At 38.2% G+C, this 25,726-nt stretch overlaps 1 protein-coding gene across 1 annotated transcript; it reads left to right on the forward strand.

The window, feature by feature from the left end:
• The first annotated feature begins 1,718 nt into the window (after positions 1–1,718).
• LOC107732993 (hepatocyte growth factor-like) lies at positions 1,719–24,214 on the forward strand. Its single transcript, XM_016544482.1, has 18 exons — positions 1,719–1,838; positions 7,562–7,706; positions 8,146–8,258; positions 8,704–8,818; positions 11,974–12,116; positions 12,249–12,369; positions 12,455–12,573; positions 12,897–13,062; positions 13,854–13,987; positions 14,725–14,818; positions 18,438–18,574; positions 19,513–19,545; positions 20,019–20,127; positions 21,034–21,108; positions 21,846–21,983; positions 22,064–22,170; positions 22,987–23,129; positions 23,227–24,214. The coding sequence occupies exons 1-18, from the start codon at positions 1,775–1,777 to the stop codon at positions 23,407–23,409; spliced, it is 2,139 nt and encodes a 712-aa protein (XP_016399968.1). The 5' UTR covers positions 1,719–1,774; the 3' UTR covers positions 23,410–24,214.
• Positions 24,215–25,726: the final 1,512 nt, after the last annotated feature.

The raw sequence follows: 25,726 nt of genomic DNA on the forward strand, positions 1-25,726 counted from the left end.
GGTCTGCGTTTCACCTCTTTCTATGTCTCTCTCTCGTTCTCTAGAGGGCATTTAGAACTGCCCATTAACGGCCAAAGTGTGGATTTCCTGTGAAATAATGATTGTGCCCTCCACATGGTTCGCGTCTAAATACTCAAGAACACTTAGTTAAACATGAAGCCCAGCGATCGGCAATCGGAATGGGATTGCTTCCAGCTGTGCCACTCTGACCAGCATTCAAAGCGGGAGATTCTTTCTTTATTGATGCTGTTGCTTATACTGCATATATTGGCTTTGCTGTGGAAAAACAGGGTGGGTGTGAAGTGGTCAGCCATTCACTTACTCCCAATCCCCCCACCATGATTTCATTTTCAGATTGCAATCAAACTATTCTATGCCTGGAGGTGACCTGACAGATGACTGCTTTAGTCTCTTGGATAGCTTAGTTTCATGGCGAAGGGCTGTGCTGTAACTTCTCAGAAGTTCACTTTGTTTCGGGAATTTTCTTTGGATTGGTTCTATCTTCTGGTTGATGAATAAGAATAGTGAATGAGAACTAATGTCAAAAGGGTAGCTGTCTCAAATCCACTTTTTAGGGACTGTTTCATTTAACCATCGGTGCAAGCATTGATGCTGATGATGTATTACTTTTGCAATATTAAGTGTTGCAATATTACAGTGCTGAGTTTGAAGTCTGCAATAATTACAAGTAAATATTTCTTAACTTCCCATAAATTATGTGAAAATGCATATCTTAGAAAGGTTATAGAAAGCCTTCCCAGCAAACTAGATTCAAATTTCAGTATATTCATTTCAGAGCCCCCCTTTTATGTGCTATAAAGATTTTACTCTGAGTTACTAAATGAGCTCTGATGTGTGAATAAAATTAACATGGTTGACCACTAAAGAATGTCTCAAATTGAGGAAAAAAAGTTTTCTATCAAGAAATATGCTGAGAATTAAATTTTACAGGTCAAATACTTTGATTTCTAAATTTGAGCCAAAATAGTCGACTTCAGACAGTTTGTAATATGTAATGCATGAGACACGTGAACCACTTTTATGGACTTTTATGGTGTTTTTGTGTCCTTTTTGAAGCTCAAAAGCTCCAGTACCCATTCATTGTAATTGCATGGAAAAGAGCAGCAGAACAATTCTTCAGTGTTTCTCCATTTTGTGTTCCAAGTCTGAAGAATACTGCTTTAGAACGACATGAGGGTAAGTAAATGAAAGAACTTTAATTTGAGGGGTGAACTACTACTCATGTAATCATAACCAAAACCTAAAGACGTTGTATCTAGTCTTGCTCCTCAGGTACGTTTTATTTACATTGTACATATGTATATTGTTGTTTAGTATTAATTTAATATTAATTTAGTTTCCATATTGTGCCTATATATCACACAAATGACGAACGAAGCAGATTTTAATTACAAGAATCTCCACAAAGCAATCACACTTTAAGAGTACTTTCATCATTATTAGTCATCACTCACTTAATACGCACATTTCATGGCCAGAATGCATGTCTCTAATGTGGTTATCAGTCAAAGCTCCAGGAAATGACGCGTTCATCCGTCTATGTTCTGATAAATCCCACATCCACTTCCAACTTTAAGATTAAACTCGCCAATAAACGCAAATGTTGTGCGTGCGTGCGTGTGCGCAAGAGAGAGAGAGCGAAAGAGAGATCGCTGCGATCCGTTTCTGTTCATCACTCACACCAGCAGCAGCAGCACCAGCTCGGACCTTATAAACTCTCCATCCCAAATCCTGGAATATCAGACCGAGAATAATGAAATCGGACATAATGTGGATTTATCAAGCTCTTCTGTGCGTCTTACTTTCTGTGGATGTGGGTGAGTGACCAGCGCGTAATGCGCAAGTGAAGTCAAAGTGCGTTATTGATTAACTGATCGTGTTTTAAATCGTGTACAACACAATGCAAATAGGTGACTGTTAGATTGCTTTGAGAAATATTACATAGATTAAACAGAAGTTCATTAAGTTATGTATTCATGACTACTTTGCACTTATGAAATTGCACTGTCGATTGATGCTCTAATGTAATTTCGTTGTTCTACAGCAATGACAAATTATTATTATTATTATTCATGTTGTTTTTGAAAAGTGATGTGCTTGTTTATAAATGCATTTTGAGGGTAACTGTGATTGTGAGGATATTGGATATTATTTTGTGTATGTCCTGCATTTAAGACTCTTTTTCTCGTGCCAAAACTTACCATGGTGATCAAATACCATATTTACTGCAGTCATACTCTAGTGAAACTACTACAAGCCATCATGTCCTCACAAGAAATTTAAAAAATGACAAAAATATTCCAGAGGATTCTTCCTCTGTCTGAAGGAGATCTCGTATTAATGACAAAGTAAACTGTAAACTCTCACTCCCAATGCACTAAAATTGGGTTTAATTAAACTTTATTACCTTTGAATGAAGTTTAATTGTTGCAAAATGGTTACGACCAGTAGGTTACGACCAGCTGTAAGTTCATTGCACTTCTCAGCCGCTTTGAATGACTTTACTGAAACTCTAAACTCTTAGAAATGCAAGATATTATTATAAAGATTACATATTTACAGTGTATAGTAGAAACTATGGTTATCATGGTAAATTGTTGGAAGGTTAAGGATTGCTGAAAAAGGAGCTCATCTTTTTCTCCACACAGAGTGACTGAGGGGTTTGTTTGAGTTTAAATCAATTTAATAAAAGAAAATCCTCCCAACTTTTAGGTGGAAAGCTAAAAATACAAATAAACAATCCAAGGGGTTTTTAATATAATTATGTTTAGGAAGCCATAGTTTTCATACTGTCCCCATTCACACTAATGTATATTTGGTTTGGATTTTACACAAATCCATTGACCTTTTCTCATGTTTCAGTCTCATAAACTGAAGCCTGAAGATGTTACATGCATCACGTAGAGCAGAGGATATGGGCTGGTGTGGCCTAGTGGTCAAAGATCTGGGCTGGTAGGTTGTAGGTTCAAATCCCACAAGTGATGATCCATTCATTACCACCATTGTGTCTTTTAGCAAGACATTTTTTTGCAGTATCATCCTCAGGGGGCCTGAAACTGCGAAAGGTTTATAAAAGCGCCAACACATACGCTACTTTCAGTCCTGTTCCACTGAAGAAACTGATGCTGAATAAAAGTGACATGCATCGTTAGATGCGCTACAGCAATGCAACAGACCCTTCCCAGTGTGCACATTTCCCGCAATGGGCAAAAGCACATATGGGGTGAATGGACTCTCTAAAGCGGGCGTTATCGACGTGCTGTGCAACATCTGGACAGAGCCGTTTCTCCTGTATTTCACCATTACAAATATTCACCGGACCAGATGTGCTGCGTAAACACAGAACGAGAAGTTCTTCAAACTTTCACTGAAGCTTTAGGAAAGGAAAGGACATTAGTGAGTCAGACTGAAACCATTAATGCTGATGTTTCTGTGATGCCCGTCCTCATTGCTACCATAAACACCATCCCGTTGTTATTTAAGAAAGAGATTTAGCCAAATCTAATAAGCAGTCTGGGAGATAAAGATGCCCCCGACAGGCCAGAAAGAGGAATTTAAAGGAGTCTAATTGGGGCGCTGAAGGAAAAGATCAATGTTTGAAGAGCAACTCGATGAAATCCAGATGTGTTCAGATGCGGCCCAAACATTAATAATGTGTTCTCACCAAAACCGCTTTAGCCACAAGAGTTCGGCAGGAGATTCGCCAGCACTGCACGTGTCACCTTACACCACTGATTTTCAACAGTTTACCAAATCACTTGATAATCAAGGCACCGGGCCCAGGACTACTGCGCAGAGCAGATCCAAGTTCATGCCCACGCTGAGTGAGATAGCATATGGGAGAGATATGTAAACTTCTATTATCAGTTTTTAAAAGGGATAGTTCACCCAAAATGAAGCAAGCATGCCTGTCAAACTTAAAACTACATTGTACACTTAAAACTTGTATGCTGCATTCCAAGTATTGGGAGTCATTTGATAGATTGGAACAGACTGAAATTTAAGTTATTCATTGGTAACATTTGTGATTCAATGATTCTTGAACAATGATTCCTACAACAAAATATTTAGTCCAATTTGTGAGCAGCTGAAATGTTTTTGCCACCCTAAAGGTGCAGTCACATTTACTGTTGCTTGGTGAAATTTGCAGTCATTCAAATAGGAATCCACGTGTTTCTTCTGAGGGCGAATAAGTTCCCCACACAGATTTCGCTCAAGTTCAAGTTGGTTATGCAAATTTGCCGTGCTGACCAACAGCATACCAGAGGTGTGCTTCATACATCTCTGCACTACTGACAATGGACACATGACCTGTTTTTGTGTCAAGCCTGGAATTAGCTTAAATTTCGCAGATGTGACCTTAAAGGCCTCAGTATATTCATGGCGAAGTTTTTATTTTTTTTCATTCTTCGCTTAGGGGTAAAAAGAAGTTTGAAATACCTTTGCAGTGGTATACTGTAAGCGAACATCCCGACTCTACCCGTAGTGCTGAGAGAAGCTCTTTTCCAGCTCAGCAATTTAGCGACACAGTGTCACTTTCAGTTTCTCCTATAAAGCAGCTCTTCGGTGTGTTCATGATTTTACTCTCGGACATCTGACCTTGATGGACTGAACAGAAGAAATTAACAAAAAAAATGTCACATCAAAGAAGGCGGAGCTATAAACCAATCATAGTTCGAAGGGGATCGCCAGTGGAGCTAATTTTTTCAGAAAGTTAGATATGGCAAGTTGTTTCAAACTCCCAAAACGAACTCCAAACAAACTTTGTTTTGGCCTGAACTTTGTTATTTGAAATGACATCGCACCAGTTTGTTCCTAGCTTTCGCTTGAATTATATGGGGCCTTAAGCCCTTACAGTAGTAGTTCACTGTGGAGTCCATATCACTGTAAATTAGGCAGAAGTGTGCTTTGAAGGTCTGCAAATGGATCCTTGTGAGCAAGCTTGTGAGCTACAAATGCAACACCTTTGTTGACTTCACAAGTCCAGAAGCCTCAAATACACAGTGCATGAACTCTCTGACTCAGTGGTCTGGTTCCTGCTGTTCTCCAGTTAAAGGCACAATATGTAAGATTTTTTTACATTTACATTTACATTTAGTCATTTAGCAGACGCTTTTATCCAAAGCGACTTACAAATGAGGACAATAAAAGCAGTCAAAACTAACAAAAGAGCAACAATATATAAGTGCAAATGACAAGTCTCGGTTAGCCTAACGCAGTACACGTAGCAAGGTGTGTATATATATATATATATATATATATATATATTATACACACACACACACACACATTTACACACATTTACACACATATACACACACACACAAACAAAGAAAAACAAGTAGATAGAATAGAAAAAATAGAAAGCTAGCGTTTGTTTGTTTTTTGTTGTTGTTGTTTTTAAATAAAGAATAAAAAATAAAAAAAGATAAATATAGATAAAGTAGAATTAAAATAGAATAGAAAGTGTTAGAGTTAGAGGGTCAAATAAAGGTGGAACAGATGTGTTTTTAGTCGTTCGTTGAAGATGGCTAAGGACTCAGCTGCTCGGATTGAGTTGGGCAGGTCATTCCACCAGAAGGGAACAGTTAATGAAAAAGTCTGTGAAAGTGATTTTGTGCCTCTTTGAGATGGCACAATAATACGCCGTTCACTTGCAGAACGCAAGCTTCTAGAGGGCACATAACTCTGAAGTAATGAATTTAGGTAAAGGGGTGCAGAGCCAGTGGTGGTTTTGTAGGCAAACATTAATGCCTTGAATTTAATGCGAGCAGCTACTGGTAGCCAGTGCAAATTGATGAACAGAGGTGTGACATGCGTTCTTTTCGGCTCGATACTCACGGAGAACATCAGATAGCCAAGGGGCAGAAGAGGTGGTACGAGCTGGCCTGGAAGACAAGGGGCAGACAGTGTCTAAACAAGACGCAAGAGTGGAGCAGAAAGTATCAGTAGCACGGTTAAAATCAAGAGATGATAACTGTTCAGGAGAAGGAAGCAAAGAGGAAACCATAGCAGATAGCCGGGAGGGTGAGAGGAAGTGATCCGAGGTGTGTAGTGGAGTAACAAGCACATGATCAGTGGAGCAGTGTCGTGTGTAAATAAGGTCCAGTTGGTTGCCTGATTTGTGAGTAGCCGTAGTTAATACTCGCTTGAGATCAAAAGAAGCAAGCAGAGTGTGGAAGTCTGCAGCCTGAGGTTTATCTAGGTGGATGTTGAAGTCTCCAAGCATAACTAGGGGAGTACCATCCTCAGGAAAGTTTGAGAGCAGCACATCTAACTCACCATTGGGAAGATTGTCAGTGAATAATGTCTTACATTTCAGTGTGTTCCTCACACAAAGGATTCATATGATTCAGAAGACTTGAAATACTGTGCATGAGTTGTATAGACTACTTTGATAAGACAATAGGAGACAATAATGACGTTTTGGGTGAACTGTTCCTGTATGGTCAACATTTAATAGTGCTTATCAGCAAATAAAGAGTGTAAGGAAGATGTTGGACCTGAAAACACTAGAAAGATTATGGATATGTTTTAGTGTGGGAGTTACAATGTGAGCTTTGCACATGAATGTAAACTGACTTCGGGAATGTCCTCGGAGCACCAGAGTGCAGTGAATCATGAGAGTCTGGGCCCCTCTCACTGGCCTCTCATTCATTTCTGCAGAAGAGACAGTCATAAAATAGCAACCAGAAACCTGATTTTGCTAATGTGAAAGGATATGAATGCTGATGACTCTAGTTAAGTTTACTCTGCTTGCTTTTGTTTAAGACCCTTTGACATCAAAGAATCTTGAAAATAATGTATCACATTTTATGCTTAAAAATATTAAGCAGCACAGCTGTTTTCAACATTGATAATAATATATATATATATTTCTTGAGCAGCAAATCAGCATATTAGAATGATTTCTGAAGGATCATGTGACACTGAAGACTGAAATAATGACTGCTGAAAATTCAGCTTTGCCATCACTGGAATAACATTTTTAAATGTATCAAAATAGAAACAGTTATTTCATAAATATAATATAAAATATAAACAGTTGTTTTAAATTATAATAATATTTCACAATATTACTGTTTTATGTAATAAATGTAGCTTTGGTGAGCAAAAGAGACTTTCAAAAAGATGTAAAAAAAAAAAAAAATCTTACAGCCCCCAAAATTTTGATAATAATTTTAAAAACCAGCTTAGAAAGAGGATGGTTATTTAAATTTAAATAAAACGAAAATTCAGGCAATTTCTTTATATGTAGCCTATTAAAATGTATTGCTGATGTAAAACAAACATTTAAAGATAATACTATTTAAAAAATAATTTCACATCACACGCTAAAAAGGGTCAAATCTGTCAAATTATATCAGTTTTACGTCACAGAGACACAAATTGGGCACAAATGGCACCATTTCCTGAGAACGACCCTTCTGATAATGTGTGTGACAGCTCCCACATGTATGAGATTACGAGTGTGCATGTACGTGTGTTTTAAGTATCTGCATATGTGTTTGTGTTTAATCTCCTTGTCTCTTTTGTTCAGAGTGCAGGAAACAGACATTGCAAAGGTATCAGAAAAGTGAAAACAGCCGGCTGCTTTGTACAGACTGTCCGGAATCTCCTCGAAGTAGAAATCTCTCGCTGGATGACTGCGCACGCAAATGCAGCAAGAGCAAGAAGTCCTGCAGGTGACACATGCACATGTAATCAAACAAACACACAAGTTTAAAGGGATAGTTCACCTAAAAATTACAATTCTGTTATCATTTACTTACCATTTATTATTTATTTATGTTGTTGTTGTTTTTTAGTGTTATTTTGGTTTATACAGTTGACGTCAATGGGGACCAGTGTTGTTTTGAACCCCAATAACTGGACAAAAACATTCTTCAGAATATCTTCTTTTACATTCTGCAGAACTTAATTTGTTATTGTTATTGTTAAAGTTATACAATGACAATAACAAATGAAGTAATCCAGGTTTGGAATGACATGACGGTATGTAAATGGGAACAGAATTTTCATTTTTGGGTGAAAAAATGGTTTAACAAATGAGACCCTCAACTGATCCATGTGGATCTCTGACCCAACAGTTGTCTTTAGTTTTCTCTACTTGCCTCTTTACAGGACATTCTACTTTGACCACATAAACAGGAAATGTCACTTGCTTCCCTTCGACCGTTTCTCTGAAGGCGCAAAAAGAGAGCGAAAACCCAATTACGACCTTTACGAGAAGAAAGGTAAATATTTGCAATACACTTTCGAAGAAGTCCACTCACACTTGACTTTTTACTTTTATTTCTTCTGAAGTTTCCTGTAAACCTTTTGTTGTAATACCGAGCAAATGCCAGTCGTTTTTGTTTCGATCGCTGGCTTTAAGTGTGAAATGACTCCTTCCTATGTATAAAATCACCTCTGTCATTGTAAACAACACATGCTTAAGACATTTGGCAGCAAACAAAGTATAAGAAAGCATGATGATAAGTGTTGACGTTAACAAGATGCCGTATGTTTATGTTTCCAGCAAGAACTGGAGTTGAACATTTAGATTTATGCCGTAATCGACAGTAAAACTCTTGCTTGGAGACTTAAATCACCTCAGGATGTCAACGAAATGTATAATCTGTAAACATCATTTATCGTTTCAGATTATATGAATATCTGTGTGCCGTATGTTTTCCACAGACTATGTGAGAGAGTGCATCATTGGGTCAGGTGTCAACTACAAGGGAAGAAGGTCATTCACAAAGACTGGAATTACGTGTCAAGCCTGGAATATGTCCATCCCACATGAACACAAGTAAACATTTAATTTAATTTAATTTAATAAAAAAAATTTAAAATAAAAAAAAAACAGAAAGGTTTTTTTTTGTTTAATTTTTTAGACAGGCACCGATTAAAGTTCCCCTAAAAATTTGTCTCAGCCAATAGAAACATGCACCTACATGCTGCATTGTGACTCGTCTTTGTTTTTTAGTGAATCGGGTTTTACAACAATGCAGCCGGTGCATTCAATTAAAGCACAAACAATTTACATTAGTATAAATAGCATATAATTTCTATTTACACTTTGTGTGAATAGCATCTATCACTGTTTGCACTTGCTAATTGTTACAATTTACACTGTGTGCAAACATTATCTAACAATATTTATACTCTGTATAAATAGTATTTAAGATCTGTTACACCGTGTAAATAGCATCTACCTTTTTTTTACACTGTGGAAATATCTGGCGCTAATAAACAACGCTATTCATAGTGAATACTTGCCTCTGTCTCTTAAACCACTCACTCCTCTGTAACTCATTCTCTCTAAACTTCTCATTTGCAGCCTTCATATGATCTCTGACAGCTAGCAATTTTCGCTATAGTCCTCACTGTTCCTAGCACAGACTTAGCCATTAGCTGTTAATTGCCGCCAGCATGCTGTCTGCCAACAATCGCTGATTAGTCTGGACTGCAGATGAGATTGCTTTCAGGCCTGGCTGGTTGAGAGTCATCTTTCTGACAACAGAAGTTAAGTGGGACTGTACGGAGTGATGCCTTGACTGCGTGAACACGAGCCAATCTGTTAATGTGGTCAATTGTTTCCAGGTCCTTGTTAGCCAAGATGTTATTAGCTCTACGAGTTACGCTGCTTACAAGCTGTATAAAGGTTTTAGAGGTGAGAGAATGAAAGAAAGATAGAGAAAGAACGAGAGGAGGAGGATTTATGGACTGAAGTCATGTTCTGTCTGCCCTCCAGCTGAGCTCACAAAGCCGCAGACATTAAAATACGAGCAGCATTCGAGACTAGAGCACAAATGCTAATCCAGACCTTCTCTTCCCCATGGATAACAGTACTTTCCGACTTCGAATCCCTTCGAACCTTTTTCCATGTGATAAGATCTTTTTCCTCTCAGACTCAAGCTTCTCAATCTGTCCACCAGCACAACATGTCCACCTGCCCCATCCATTCGGCCAAGCCAAATGGGGAGACAGCAGAAAACAATCAGAGAGAAGGTGATAAGAGCCAAGTAAATCTTCTCTGAGAAGACAAAAAACACAAGCCCTTTTTCTACCAACAAGGTGTTGGTGCTGGTTCCAGAGCCGGTGGGCAGCCAACAGCGACCTGCTGCCCTGAAATGTCACTTTTTGAGATGTAAACCTTTTGTACAAACACAAGCGAAAAACTTCCAATAAATGACCAGTTTTGACCAGTGAATTGCATTCAGAGTGCGAGAGTGTCTGTTGCCAGCCAGAGAGAAATAGCTGGCTAACATCTGTTAGCACAACATCATTAGCTGTAGAGATCTCAGGCCTCATGTGGAACCAACCACAAGATCCAGATGCAGGAATACAGTCCAATCCAGCACTGCAAGCCTTTCAAAACCCAGTTGTTTAAGAAATTCATCTGCTCTGCATGGCTTTTGTTTAGATGGTGTCCTGATTTGGTGCCATTCTAACTTATGTTGATGGTTTAGAAGCAACAGGATTTTTCCAGATCATTTCAAAGGTTTGGGTTCACTTAGATTTAGATCATCAGATAGCATCTGTTGGGGCACAATGTGCTTGGTTTGCATGGTTGTTAGCTGGTCCAGGCTGGTTTAGACGATTGATTCAAGTCAACCTGGTAGAGGGTTCCTCTAATCCAGCTCAGAGTTTAGCTTCAACCCTATTTAAAGACACCTGAGCAAGCTAATCACAGAGTTACTAGAAAGTAGATATAGGTAGGTGAGTTCGATCAAGGTTTGAGCTAAACTCTGCAGGGCAGTGGCCCTCCAGGGTTGGATTTGAGGGTTCCTGTGGAAGACCATCCATACTGCTTATTGTATATAGCAGTGATTCTCAATTCCAGTCCTGGGGTACCACTGCTCTGCACATTTTGTATGTCTTCCTTATTTAACGCACATGATTCAGATCATCGGCTCGTTAGGAGGGAGATCCATGAACTGAACCGAGGGCGTCAGATAAGAGAGACATACAAAATGTGCAGACAAGTGGTGACCCAGGAGTGGAATTGAGAACCACGGGTGTATAGGACTGTGGGACCCGGTTGACCAGTGGTGTCCAATCTTGCTCCTGGAGGGCCACTTTCCTGCACAGTTTAGCTCCAACCTTCTCCGACATGCTTGTTCAGAATTATTTGTAATCCAGAAAACCTTGATCAACTGGTTCAGGTGTATAAGGTGGCCCCTTCAGGAGCAGTATTGGACACCCCAGTGGTAGACCATTTTGGACATCCTGTAGAATGTAGACTATCCTGGTGTGGACCTCTGCTGAAAGACCACCAGGTTTCTTAAGCTTGTTCTTAAGATTTCTTAACATGTGTCATCACTACGACACACCCTTTACGGCATTGGTCCTGCCTTTTTTTTCACACTGGTCTCGGTCCAGGACTGATTCCAGCAATGTTACTGGGCCCATCCCGGGGCCTAGTAATGTGTTTGCATTCACACAGAAGTCACTCTGGCAAATTTCCAGCAATTTTCCGGGATCAACGCTCTGTATGAAAGGGGCTTTAACTAGCTCCATCAGGTAGCCAACCAGCTTCACAGAAATGACCATGCTGGTCAAACCGCTTCATCTGCTGAGTTTTTTCTGTTGAACAGCATAGCTACGCGAGTTCTCAAGCTGAACCAGCGCTAGCACAAACTCAAAATTCATACTTGTCTAAGCTGATATTTTTGGCTAATTGATCTGAATTGTTCAATCAATATTCTAAAAGACCAGGTCTGTCCAATCCTGCTTCTGGAACACTCTGCAACATTCTTCTCCAGCCTGTTCCAACACACCTGCCTGGAAGTTTCTAGCAATCTTGAAGCCCCCGAATAGCTCTTTCATGTGTTTTAATAGAGTTCGAGCTAAACTCTGCAGGACAGTGGCCCTTTAGGAAAATGGCTGGTTGATCACAGTAACTAAATTTCTGTTTCTAAATGCATTCCCTCTCTTCTTATGTGTATATTTATTTATCAGTTTCAAGCCTGCAAGGCACAAAAAGTTTGACCTGCGACAGAACTTCTGCCGAAACCCAGACAATGATCCAAGTGGACCCTGGTGCTTCACTGAACTCACTGAGACTCGGCACCAGGAATGTGGGCTGCCCCCGTGTTCAGAAGGTTAGAGATGACTTCATCAATACTATATAGTACTGTATGTCAGTATATTTGTGTTTGTTGTACTGTCTGCATGATAGTGCACTATTGTGTGCATTTGGTGTTTGTAATACCTGTGTGCATGTGTGTTTGTAGTGGAGTGTATGAAGTGTAATGGGGAAACATACAGAGGGCCCATGGATCACACAGAGAGTGGGAAAGAGTGCCAGAGATGGGACTCACAGAAACCTCATAAACACACCTACCAGCCTCACAGGTACATATTCACATGTACACACAGACACACACACACACCCCAACTGTGTGTTTTACAATATGCTCCTTTGTATCTGTATTTATAGGCATGTAGGTAAAGGCCTGGATGACAACTACTGCCGCAATCCCAATAATGACGTGCGTCCGTGGTGTTACACGATGCACAAAAACACGCCATGGGAGTACTGTATAATCAGTGTGTGTGGTATGTTCACTTTTCCACCTTTCATTCTATAAAACATTTGTCATTATATTGTTGAATACTAATCAGAATATTGTCTGTCTTGAGTTTAATTCATGCTAAATGTTTCTAGCGCTGTGAAGGAAACCACTCTCCTATTGCAGATACTTGTATGTGTGTGTGATATTTAATTTAGCCCAGGGATTGTGTACAGGTGCACTGACTTGTAAATCTTGTGGTTCAGGTGTTACTCCTGTATTTCATTCATGGCATCTTTCCAGTGGAAACATTTTTCAAATGCTGATGCTTGGAATTCCTGCCATTCTCTCTCCCTTTCTCTCGTTCAGACTCGGATAATGATGTGGAAGTGGAGGTGACCACCTCTTGTTTTCAGGGTCAGGGAGAGGGTTACAGGGGTACAGTCAATGTGACCCCTGCAGGTGTGACCTGTCAACGCTGGGACGCCCTCTTTCCTCACAACCATTCATACACACCGCACAACTATAAATGCAAGTGAGTCATGCTACACTTATGTTTTTCAGGACACTTTAGCATGTTGTTGTGTGGTTGCTAAGGTGTTCTGATGAGTTCTAAGACTTTTAGGTAGTTGCTGGGTAATATAGCTAAAAATATTAAAATACATACATACACATTTTATATATTTCTTACAGCCTTTTGGTGAACCTTAATTACCATCAAACAGCTACTGAAACCAATTAGATTCAGATTAATTGGTGAAATGTAGAAGGCATGTTTTCTACAATGTGTTTTGCTAAATTTGTATTTTCAACAATATACAGTACAGTAATATTTACCTGCATTCATTTTAAATAAAGCTTTTTAATATATAAAACGTCACATGGAAAAAAAAATCATTTGAATCATTGAATCAGAGTTTTGAATAAGTTAAGTGACAGTTTGATTTCTTTTTTAACATTGTCATTCTAGCAGGTTACAAGTCTAATGATGCCTTCTTTAGGAAACTTAATGACCAAATAAAAAAATGCATACAATTTTCACAATGATGCTTAATTTATGTATCCAGGAAAAACATTGCAAATATACAGTATTGTAAATATTTGAAACATTGCCCTAGTTGCTAGGTGGTTGCTTACTGGCGAAAGTCGAAAGAAGCAAATTCCAAGTTTTTTCAATATTCTAGCTCCTAGTTATGGGCTAGGATTTGGGGTTTGCTCACATCTGACTGATCCTAAACCACTACTGACATCCTGAAAAAGAATAAGCAAGAAAAATATACATGCAAAAATGATTGACAAAATTGTTTGTGTTTGTGTCCCACCCAGGGATCTCAGGGAGAACTTTTGCAGAAACCCTGATGGCTCTGAAATTCCCTGGTGTTTCACAACAGACCCAAAAGTACGCAAAGCTTTCTGTACCAACATCCCCAGATGTGAGTCAGAGAGCTCTGACAGCACAGGTGAGCGCACACATCTTACACACTTACACACACTGTCACACATGTATTGCACCGCATGGCTAGGAATCATGAACCATGTTAAGCCACATAATGAATTGTGTTGTTCCAAAACGCTTAGCTCATCATAATTTACAAGAATTTTAATGATGAAAGACAAAGATGTTTTGCGCACAGGCGCCATCATGGACGTATGGAGACTGCCTGTAAAGATCTGGCACCCAGCTCGAGTGTGGTTTTGTTCTGGGTACCCTCACATTCCCCTTCCTCTGAGTCACACAAGCAGTCATAAAAGAAAAAGATTATTCTGTACAAATTGTGTAGTCCGTTTTAAAATTCTGTTAGAATAATCTCTTGTTTTCATGTATGTTCGAGCTTTGTGATTCAAAAGACACATTTCTCACCAGAAGAGTCCCTTTGAGGTTTCAGGTCAGAGAGACAGGGCAGTGCCTCTCTGGATTCACTCAAACTTCAGTCAGATGTTGGCACAGACAAAAGCTTTTTTCCCTTACATGTTTGCCAACCACCAATTGTAAAGTGGCCCCTGACGTGAAATTGGCCCTCCCCCACTAATAAAATGCTATTTCAAACATGCTTACTTCATGACAGCATGGATACAATCAGCAAATCCATAAATAATCTAAACATGGAGCTTTGAATAAGCATGGATTTTAAGGTACATACATGTGTTTATACTTGTTGACATTGTTATCTTTATGTCTGTTTTATCTGTGTCCTAGAATGTTATGAAGACAATGGGGAGAGTTACCGTGGTAATTTGTCGAAAACAAGATCTGGTATTCCTTGTGGGCTGTGGTCCGACCACACATTCAGGTACATGTTTCCATGAAATCACTGAAACCATTTAAAGCTGCCATGTGTCATTTTTTTCAAAGTCAAAATACTTACTATTCCAGTGTACAAAGAAAGCCACTGGCTGCCATTGTCTGAAATAATAAGTAGGGAACACGTAATCAGTTGTGATTCAAACTAGTGTCTATTGTGAATATTAAACCGCAAAAGACTGCTATTTATATATGAAGCCTGCATGGTCTGTGTGTATCTTTGTGAATGAGCCGTGCAGGTTTTCACTACAACCTGACAAAATAAAAGTTTGTTTTATCTTGAAGAAATTATGACAGACATATATTACAATTGTACAATAGAATGTACTCCTTGTAATAATAATAATAATATAATAATTTATTAAAACATTATTTTTAAGGCATTTCACAGAATATTAAACCATTTTTAATTTATATTTTTAATTTAAACCTCTGTTATGTAGCCCAAAAATAAAAGCAATTGTGAATTTTTCATTCTATTACATTAAAAGATTAAATTGTCGGTTGTTTTATGCTTTTATTTGATTACCACCACTTCTTTTTGATAATAAATGATTAAATCATAAAATATTAATAAAAAATTAATTCTGGAAAAATGGGCCCTATTAAAGTAGGTTTATTGTAAAAATGTAATAAATCATTAAAATGTTAAGTGATTAAAATGTTTTGAATTGAATTGATTAGACAAGTTTTTTGATTATTAACTGAAATACAAAAACACACTTACACACACCGCATGGCTAGGAAGCATGAACCATATTCAACCACACAATGAACTGTGTTGTTCCAAAACACTTAGCTCATCACAATTTACAAGAATTTTAATGATGAAAGAGAAAGATGTTTTGCGCACAGGCGCCATCATGGACGTATGGAGACTGCCTGTAAAGATCTGGCACCCAGCTCGAGTGTGGTTTTGTTCTGGGTACCCTCACATTCCCCTTCGTCTGTGTCACACAAGCAGTCCTAAAAGAAAAAGATTCTTCTGTACAAATTGTGTAATCTGTCCTGTTAGAATAATCTCTTCTTTCATGAATGTTCCAGCTTTGTGTTTCAAAAGACACATTTCTCACCAGAAGCGTGCGTCCCTTTGTGGTTTCAGGTCAGAGAGACAGGGCAGTGCCTCTCTGGATTCACTCAAACTTCAGTCAGATGTTGGCACAGACAAAAGCTTTTTTCCCTTACATGTTTGCCAACCACCAATTGTAAAGTGGCCCCTGACGTGAAATTGGCCCTCCCCCACTAATAAAATGCTATTTCAAACATGCTTACTTCATGACAGCATGGATACAATCAGCAAATCCATAAATAATCTAAACATGGAGCTTTGAATAAGCATGGATTTTAAGGTACATACATGTGTTTATACTTGTTGACATTGTTATCTTTATGTCTGTTTTATCTGTGTCCTAGAATGTTATGAAGACAATGGGGAGAGTTACCGTGGTAATTTGTCGAAAACAAGATCTGGTATTCCTTGTGGGCTGTGGTCCGACCACACATTCAGGTACATGTTTCCATGAAATCACTGAAACCATTTAAAGCTGCCATGTGTCATTTTTTTCAAAGTCAAAATACGCTCTATTCCAGTGTTCAAAGAAAACCACTGGCTGCCATTGTCCAAAATCATAAGTAGGGCTGTACACTTAATCAACTGTGTTATGGACTAGTGTCAATTGAAAATATTACACTGCAAAAGACTATTTAAGCTATTTAAATATCTGTATCTGTGTGAATGAGCAGCGCAGGTCTACACTACAACCTGCCAAAATAAAAGTTTGTATTATCTTGAAGAATTGATGACAGATATATATTACTATTGTACAATAGAATGTACTCCTGGTAATAATAATAATACAATTTATTAAAACCTTATTTTTTAAGGAATTTTGTAGAATATCAAATATTTTTCATTCATATTTTTAATTTAAACCTCTGTTTTGCAGCTCAAAAATAAAAGCAATTGTGAATTTTTCATTAAATTGTTAAAGCAGAACAGATTTTATAGGGCTCTAATAACCTATATGGAAACAGTCAATATTTTTGAACTTCCATTTGGTGATACTACAGAAATGACACGCTGGACAATTAATGGAGCATGTCCATTATAGAGAGTACTGGTCAGTCAATGTTTGTTTCTCAATGACAGATTTTTTTTAAATTTAAGAAGCTGTAAACACTTTCAATGCTAATCTTTTAAAAAAGGTAGTTAACTTAATTATGCAATGAATTGAGAGAAAAAAAAATCCAAGATGGCCGGCAAATAAGCAAAATGTTTATATAATATACTATAAAAAATAATTATTTCAATGCTCAATATTAAGTTGACAATTAAAAATGGCAAAAATTTTAAATAATTACACTTTTACCTGAAATTTGTGTATTTTATCCAAAATCTTAACAGATATTGTGTATTGAGTATTGTGTCATTCATCTTGCATTGCCTTCACTGAAATCAGTTGTGAGTGTTTTGTGCTTTTCCATGTTTTACATTATGGCACCTGACTATGTAGATCACTCCAGTCCAAACCGTCCACGGACAGTGTCAGACCATCACGGAACGCGGACGGCCAAAGTGTTCTTTGGGCTTTGGTCACTCACGATGTTCCATTCTAGTTAGAATGCTGTCTTAGAAGGCAGCTGTCTATCTAGGCAGTGAGGCAGTTCACTAGGTTTTGAAATATTTAATGCTTCTTTGCACTTTTGCTCTCTCTCGGGTTCCTGTTGACTCTTGGAACCAGAACCACTTCTTTGTAGAAGTCATTTATTAGCAGTGATGTTGAGTTTGCTTTGAAAGGCAGTTATCAGGCAGTATTACAACATTGAAAGAGAACTAAGGGCAGTGATAACAAACAGAGAAGGGAGAGCCGGGCCGCTCATATTCATCACTGATACACTGAGAACAGAAAATACCACACACTGTTCCACGGGAGACAAATGCCCCATAAAGCAGCTCGCTCAGCATCCTGTAGTCCCTCCGCTCGGACTAAGCTGTTAACATTACTTAATTTACAGGAATTTTAAAAGCCAAAATGGCACAGACAGATGGACATGTTGCAGGAGTGACCTCTGACCCCAAGAAGTGCTGTCCCCCGCTCTCAAAACACGGGCAGATCAAAGCCAATCAGCTTCTTCAAATGGCGTCCAGCCAGTGAGTCTGCCTCACTTGGGGTCGAAAGGTTGTCTCTGAGAAAACTCAACGTTGGCTTGTTCAGCGGTCACTGGGGACAAGAAATTACCTCTCCACTCTATCACTCTTTGCTTCCTATACATTTTTCATTCTGGGTTTTCAGCCCCTGCGATCCGAGGGCTGTCTGTCTTGCTCTAGGATTTATTTTCTTTGTAAGTCAACTCTGTAGAAGTCGCTTGGCGTGCAGTTTCGCGCTGGCTTGAGGACAGGTGGTGTAATACGCAGAGCCGCACTGACAGTTCTGAGTTCATACTTTCAAACTTTTATGGGTGCAGGAGGGATGATTTTAATATGATTCCTTCTTTGAACATCTTGTCACACAATGACATACGAGTCAACATTTCCATTCCTCTTGTGCTGGCCTGTTTCTCTGAACTGAGTAGCTGATTTCCTGTTCTTTGTTTTTGTGTGTGTGTAGGAGAGACACGCAGTCAGCGAAGGCCAGCGCGGGCTTAGAGTTGAACTTGTGCAGGAATCCAGACCGAGATAAGCACGGACCATGGTGTTACACGTCCAACTCCTCCATTCCCTGGGACTACTGTGGACTAGACCGATGTGAGTTTCCTACTTCCTGTTTCTCTTCTCTTTTCTTTGGTTAAAAGACCAGTGTAGACAAGCATATATCTACCTATCTGTCTGTATGTCTATCTGTCTATACATACGTCAGTTTGTATGCCTTTGTATACTTCATCTGTCCATCCATCCATTGTCAATCTGTATATTTATCCATCCATCCGTCCATTCATCATTTTGTCTTTTGTTCTATCTTTATGTCTGGACTTTTTCCCTGTACTAGGTAAAAACTACATGTATAACTGTTAGTTACATTAATTTATTCGATATGCAGTAAATTTTCTACTTCCCTAAATTCCTTTCCTTGAAATTCTACATTCTACAACCTCATTTCAAATTCAGGAATCCAGTTGGAAAGTAAAACACATTCTCAATTTAATTCTGAATGGCACACAACTCTGGTTATGATGACAGACAGGGTCTCTTGACCTCCATGCCTGGGGTATTTTGTTATCATTTGTAGCTTTCAAAACCTGTTGGATATTATGTAGTGAGTTTGTGTCTGTGGTTATTGTTTCCTCGAACGAGGCGTCACACTATAACACCAGACAGATGCAATCCTCTTCATCTATGTGGCCATGCAGCTGGATTTTTATAATTGTTTCATTCAGACACGTTTGTGATGGTCAGCTAGTGCATGTTGATGAATGAGATGCTGTTTGTGTAGGCTTGGCATTCGACATCATAATAGGAAACATGTTCTGGGTATAGTTCCATAATTATACAGTATATAGGTTTATCCAAATTACATTAGATTCTTTTTAAGTTTCAACAATATCACCATTTTAATTCATGAAAATTTGAGTTTTTATTTTTTTTATTTTTTTTACAAGGGGTAATATGCACGTCAAATGTTTCATTATAAATATTTTGTTGCTGGTTTTGAGTGCAAACTAACATTTAATGTCTTTATTATTCAGGTAAGTCAGTGTCATCTGATGACCATCAAAAGAGTAAGTTTATATCAATTATTTTTAGCAGATAATAACCATGCAGTGGTTCTCAATTGGTGGGTCGCTGGCCTCTTGTGGTCACAAGCACCAAAGAAAAAAATATGCTAAATGCAAATAATAAAATAAAACAGAATAAAATCATATAAAAAAAATAAATACAAAATAAAACATTTAAGCACTAAGCAAAATAAAGACATATCTACAAGTGTCCTATTGATTTGTATAGACTCAGATGATTCATTTGCTTTGCTTTCACAAGCTGTACATAATTGTCAATTTCTTTTTTTTTCAGCCTGTTATTTTTTCTTATTATTGGGCCTGTACAGTTTTGTGTTTTTATGTTCAATGTCAAATCTGGGTCCGGAAACCACCTGACTATGATATTCTATAGTGCATATACATTGTGTCTTTTTTTACTGTACTATATTTTTCATGAAGTCTTCTCTAACAGTTACCTCTTTTGCTCTCAGCAGGTGAAGGACCAAAACCATCTTGTTTTATACACAAAACCACACGGATTGTTGGGGGGATGCAGGTACAACGGGCAGAGGATGGAAGCTGGGTGGTCAGCATTCAGAAAGGGTACACACTTCCTGTTTGATCAGTATGAAGTATTATGTATAATCTAAGTCAACCTATAGTACTGTGATGTTTTAAATGCATATTAAATATACACAGAATATGGTAACATCTAAATTAACTAGTTTTATTCAGATCAAAAATATTATATAATATTGACGAAAGAATGTAAATGCATTAATTTCAATCATGACAAGTCTCAGAATAGTTTTAGCATGTTAATGGACATGACAATGTTAAAGTATTTGTTCTTGGTGGACTAGATTTGCTACGCACGCTGCTGCAGAGCAAGTATGGACTTGCTACTGCCAACAGATACACACTGCTGCTGCATGAATAGGCATATAGCCTGGATCTAGGCAGATCTAGACAGGTGGAACTGGGGGAGGTGGAAGGTTTTAGAGAAAATCTTATAGTGTGATGCAGGACCAGCTTAGCGCTAACTGATCCAGACTATTTAAATGTTGAGCAAGCAACATCATAGACTTCAAAATCAGCAGGGGCCATTCGGCTTGTGCCATGTAGGAAATGATGTGATTGCAAGCAGATTGCATGTAAACCCATACAGAGTTTCATGACTGAACTAGATATTTATACCTTCAAAACTAATTTCATAGGTTAAATCAGGTAAAAAGCTCTTTTAGGTAAGAATTGCAGCACTTACAGCACTCTACATGTATAGCATTACAACATAATTTAAGGAAAGTACATTTTCTATCGGAAAAAAAAAGTTTGAGAATGAGCATAACATCTACTTTACAAAATGTCAAATTTACTTGTATTTTGTATTGCAAATATAAGTTTTAGTATCTAGAAAATTCAGAAAACTATGTAATTAATATTTATAGCATGGGCGACAGTAGTTCTTGTAGCCCTAACGACTCATTCTGATTGGTTCTCCTCCTACAGGAACAGACATTGGTGCGGTGGCTCTCTCATCAGAGAGGAATGGGTTCTGACTGATCAGCAGTGCTTCTCTACCTGGTAATCCTTCCATTCAACCCATCTTACATCCGCTATTAACTAGCCACTCTCTCTTGGCAATACAAACCACATTTGACTTTTCCTCATTCTTGGGCGTGCATGATTCAGGCCTTGTGATCCCATCTGTCAGTTGATGTTTTCTATGAGACGTGTGGATCCAGAGTTTCCGGTTTTAGAGACAGTAGTGACAGATCCGCTCGAGTTGTGACTGATGGCTCTCTGCTCTGTCAGTGGTGCATCTGTTTAGACTCCGTGTTAGGCTGCATGATATATGCCTGTGGATCTGCTTCAGTGACACTTGAGTGAAAACCTGCTGGCTCTGTTTAGTTTGAGGGGGAAATGGGGGACAGAAGGAGAACGAGAGCGTGCGTGTCTGGCTTTTAGATCATCTCTACATTCCCCAGATCCGCTCCCTGGTGGGTTCAGCTATCTTGTGCTTCGCATGAAGGCAAAGGCAGGGCTGGATGCTAGAACTGACCTATGTGCCTTGATCAGCACTGGAGATGACTTTACCAGGGACGCTCGCCAACTTACATATGTATCACTTGTAGAAAGTCGCTCCGCTTCATCTGCGATCCACATCAGATTATATATGTTCAGAAGGCTAAAATGACTAATCAACATTTTACTCTGATACTCTAGTTGCATATTTTAGTTGACATGTAACTCATGTACTTGACATATATGCTTATATATATATATATATATATATATAGTGTTTCTTGCGCGTTCCTCAGCGTTCCTGACCTCTCGGAGTACACCGTGCAGGTGGGGCTTCTTCATCTCAACGCGTCCTCCGGCACACAGGGTCTCCGGATCGCACATGTGGTCTGCGGGCCTGAGGGATCCAACTTGGCCCTGCTCAAACTCACAACGTAAGTGCATTTATCCATCTGCCCATTCATCTTTTCATTCATCCAGCCATCCTTTTGGTAACTCACAGTCTTATGCCCAGGCCTGCCCCTCTCTCTGAGCATGTGCGAACTGTGCTGCTTCCTGTCGCAGGATGTGCTGTTGCAGAAGGCACCTACTGCCTCATGTACGGCTGGGGAGACACTAAAGGTACTATTCTATTCTATTCTATTCTATTCTATTCTGTTCTGTTCTAGTCAATACATCAACATTGACTTTGTTTACATCAATTCGATCAAACTATTGTTTACATTAGGTAAAGTTTAATTGGAATGTTGCTTAAATCTCATTATTATCTCATTATGAGGGTCCATGTAAACATAGTCATTGTTGATTTTGATTTTATTTTTGGGTTGAAAACCTAAAAAAAAAACGTCTTTTAAATAATTATTACATATTTCTCTGGTTATTATATAAATAATTGAGTCTGAGGACTGTTGAATTATTACAAAAAATTATGAATATCCAAGTGATCCATTGTTAATTATTCTTTACTGTTTGCATTCTGTTTCGACTCTGTTCTGTGAAAGTTACTATATGAATATGTGCATTTTTTTTTACATTAAATTTGATAATATTAATATTTCTATTTCATTCCTACCTTTTTTCCTTCCTTTTTCCTTTGAACTAGTGCTAATATAAACTGGGCTTTAAAAAACACCGCTCCAGAATGCATTCAGCAGATGGTCTTGATGATAATCCCAATGAATTATGACCTCTTTTATTCATGTTTGTATCTTGTGGAACAAGAACAAGATACACAAATATTTAATGTGACTCTGCATCATTAAAATACACACTAGCACAAACTAAACATTCTTAGCTCATATTTAACTCATTTTTCCAAACCCGTCTTGAGTTATTTAGACACATAGGGCCAAATAAATAAAGATAATTGATTTTGCATTCAAACCTTTCCAGACCATTACATTTCTATTAAAACTGACCCTTTGACCTCTCTGTTAGGCACAGGTCATGAGGGTAGTCTGAAGATGGTGGGGCTTCCGATTGTCAGCAACAAGAGGTGTTCTCAAAGCCACAAGGGTATTCTGCCCATTACAGAGACTAAAATCTGTGCTGGAGGCAAGAGAGACCAAGGTGTTTGTGAGGTACGAGTCAGTTCCTGGTTTTTGAGGAGTATCGTTTCAGATGACGGTGTTTGTTTCATGAGTGTGACCTCTATTCTTATCGATTCACCTCTTACAGAAAGACTACGGTGGCCCATTGGTGTGCCAGGAAGGCGAGAGCAAGGTCATAGTGGGTGTGAGCATCAACGGCCGCGGATGTGCCGTCGCCAGACGTCCTGCCGTCTTCGTCAACGTGGCCTTCTACTCTGAATGGATCCGCAAAGTCTTCAAATACTATTCAGACATGGAAATAAGTTCTTAGATTATTATATTTTCCACAGATGTGGTGAATAGGACTCATGGTGCGTTACGGTTTTTAGCATCTACAGCATGAAGACCACGGTTGCTGTATGATTGGTATACAAACAACTTGAGTTTGGTTTGTTTTTTAGCTTAAATTAAAACCACTAGTACGGAAAAGGTGCAAGACAAGAATATCTGATGTTTTTGCAAACAAACTGCAAAAATCTGACATCAGACATGATTTTTTAAACCAACAAATGGAGGAAATGACAACTTTTGAACTCTCTGGGAGATTGTTGTGGCTGGTGATTTAGCCCTCATAAATTAAGGACAGACGGATAAATGACGAAAGAAAAACAATTAGAAGAAACTGTGGTGTTAATCCACATGAACATATTTGTCTCAGAGCAGATGTTGTTCTAAATGTCATTCCCTGGAGATACTTGAAGATGGAAATAAGTCGACATTTTCAGACAGAACGGAGCTTTTGTTTTCACTGGGGTGCATTTTTTCAGACATTATCACTTGTTTACATCTGAATTTTCTTCAATGTACGTCATTTTAAAGGCGTTTCAGGTGCAACATATAAGGACAGTGTTCCATATCACTGTTCCCAAAACACCATTTTCAACATCAACCACTTCAGCTGTCTTCACCGCGGTTGGTATACATGCTTGAATGGGATGTTATCACACACCACCAGAAGGGTTCAGTGACATTCTAATGTTTCGCACCTTGCCTTACTCCAGTTTGGAGCATTCTGTGGCCCCTTTGGGGCTGTTTCGTGTACTGCACTCCAAAGAGTGTGCTAATGTCACTCTGTACATCCGTAGGTCTTATAGATCTGAAATTACAAACATCTGAAGGTCTTTCCTTTCACATGGTGTAATATATCTGTCGGAAATTTTATATGCAGTTTGTGAAGTATTTATTAATGTCTTTTATAGATAGACCATAGTCATGGCATTTCATCCTCCAGAAGTGTTTATTGTGTTTAATCTGGCATGTAGATTTGAAACATAACATTTGTAAACAAAACAAAAGGACAATATGTCTTTAAAGAACAATATTGGGTCATAACAGAGTGTTTCAACTCAAATATGGCTCCCTGAAGGTTTTTAAGCCGCATATGTGTGCGTCGTCCATGTGGAGGGTCTTTTAAGTCCCAGTTTAGCCAAGAGTGCAAAGATACTTAATCAAACTGCAGTACTAAATAGAGTAATGCAGTCGACAACAGGCAGGGTAACTGTTTTAACTAATGTTTATTGCCTTTTTTAATACGGAAATGTATTTTATTGTAAATATTATGTTCGCTATGTATATAAGGTGCCTGTTTTTTTGACATTTTATCAATTTTTACACTTGTTTTTGTATTGTTAACACCGGTTTTGTGATTTTGTGCGCTGCTGCCATCAATGGTCTTAATATTGAATATCTAGGCTGCTGTTATTTTTAACACTTTTTATAGACTGTTTTGTATTTTCAACTTTTAAAATGTAAGTAAAATATACTTTGATGACTTATATGATTTGATGGGGGGGGGGGGGGAAATTTAAAACTAAAAAAGCACATAGCAAAATGACTAAAACTTAAAATGAAAAATATTTTTTTATATATTTCGAAAATATTAAAAAAGCAAATTCAAAATATCAATAAATTTACATTTATGCATTTAGCAGATGATGTTCTCCAAGGCGACTTACAAAAGATGAACAAAAGCAATACTATAATAGTATATAGATAATACTTAAATAGCACTGCTATTAAATGAAAAATGGCTGATCATTTGATGTTCTAATGTATTGTTACTTTCCATGGCCTAATGGTTTCCATTTGCCTGGATCTGATGTCATCGATGTACTATAAGGCTTGTTTGAGATGCGCCTCGCCTCGCCTGAAATGTAGGCGAGAGTAGGCGGCTGCAGTGAGGTATATCGCGTTATTCTCACTCATGTGCTGTGCTGCTGATTACCATGATATAATTTCAGTTCTGTTGCCTTTATATACAAATAAATATGATGAACAAGACACTCAAAGTGCTTGTTATTTAATTGTTATTCTCACTCATGTGCTGTGCTGCTGATTACCATGATATAATTTCAGTTCTGTTGCCTTTATATACAAATACATATGATGAACAAGACACTCAAAGTGCTTGTTATTTAATTCCATACGAAAGGCGTATTTATCATTCATTTTTACTTTAATACAAACATGTATTTTAGATTTTTATAGAAATATGACAACAATCACATATCTCACACAGAGATCGCACTTGTCATAGTGTTTGGGAATATTCATGCATAATTTAAATACATAATCACATGAAATCAGAT

Source organism: Sinocyclocheilus rhinocerous, unplaced genomic scaffold, assembly GCF_001515625.1.
Source record: "Sinocyclocheilus rhinocerous isolate Xijiao unplaced genomic scaffold, SAMN03320098_v1.1 scaffold400, whole genome shotgun sequence".
Classification (NCBI taxonomy): Eukaryota; Metazoa; Chordata; class Actinopteri; order Cypriniformes; family Cyprinidae; genus Sinocyclocheilus; species Sinocyclocheilus rhinocerous.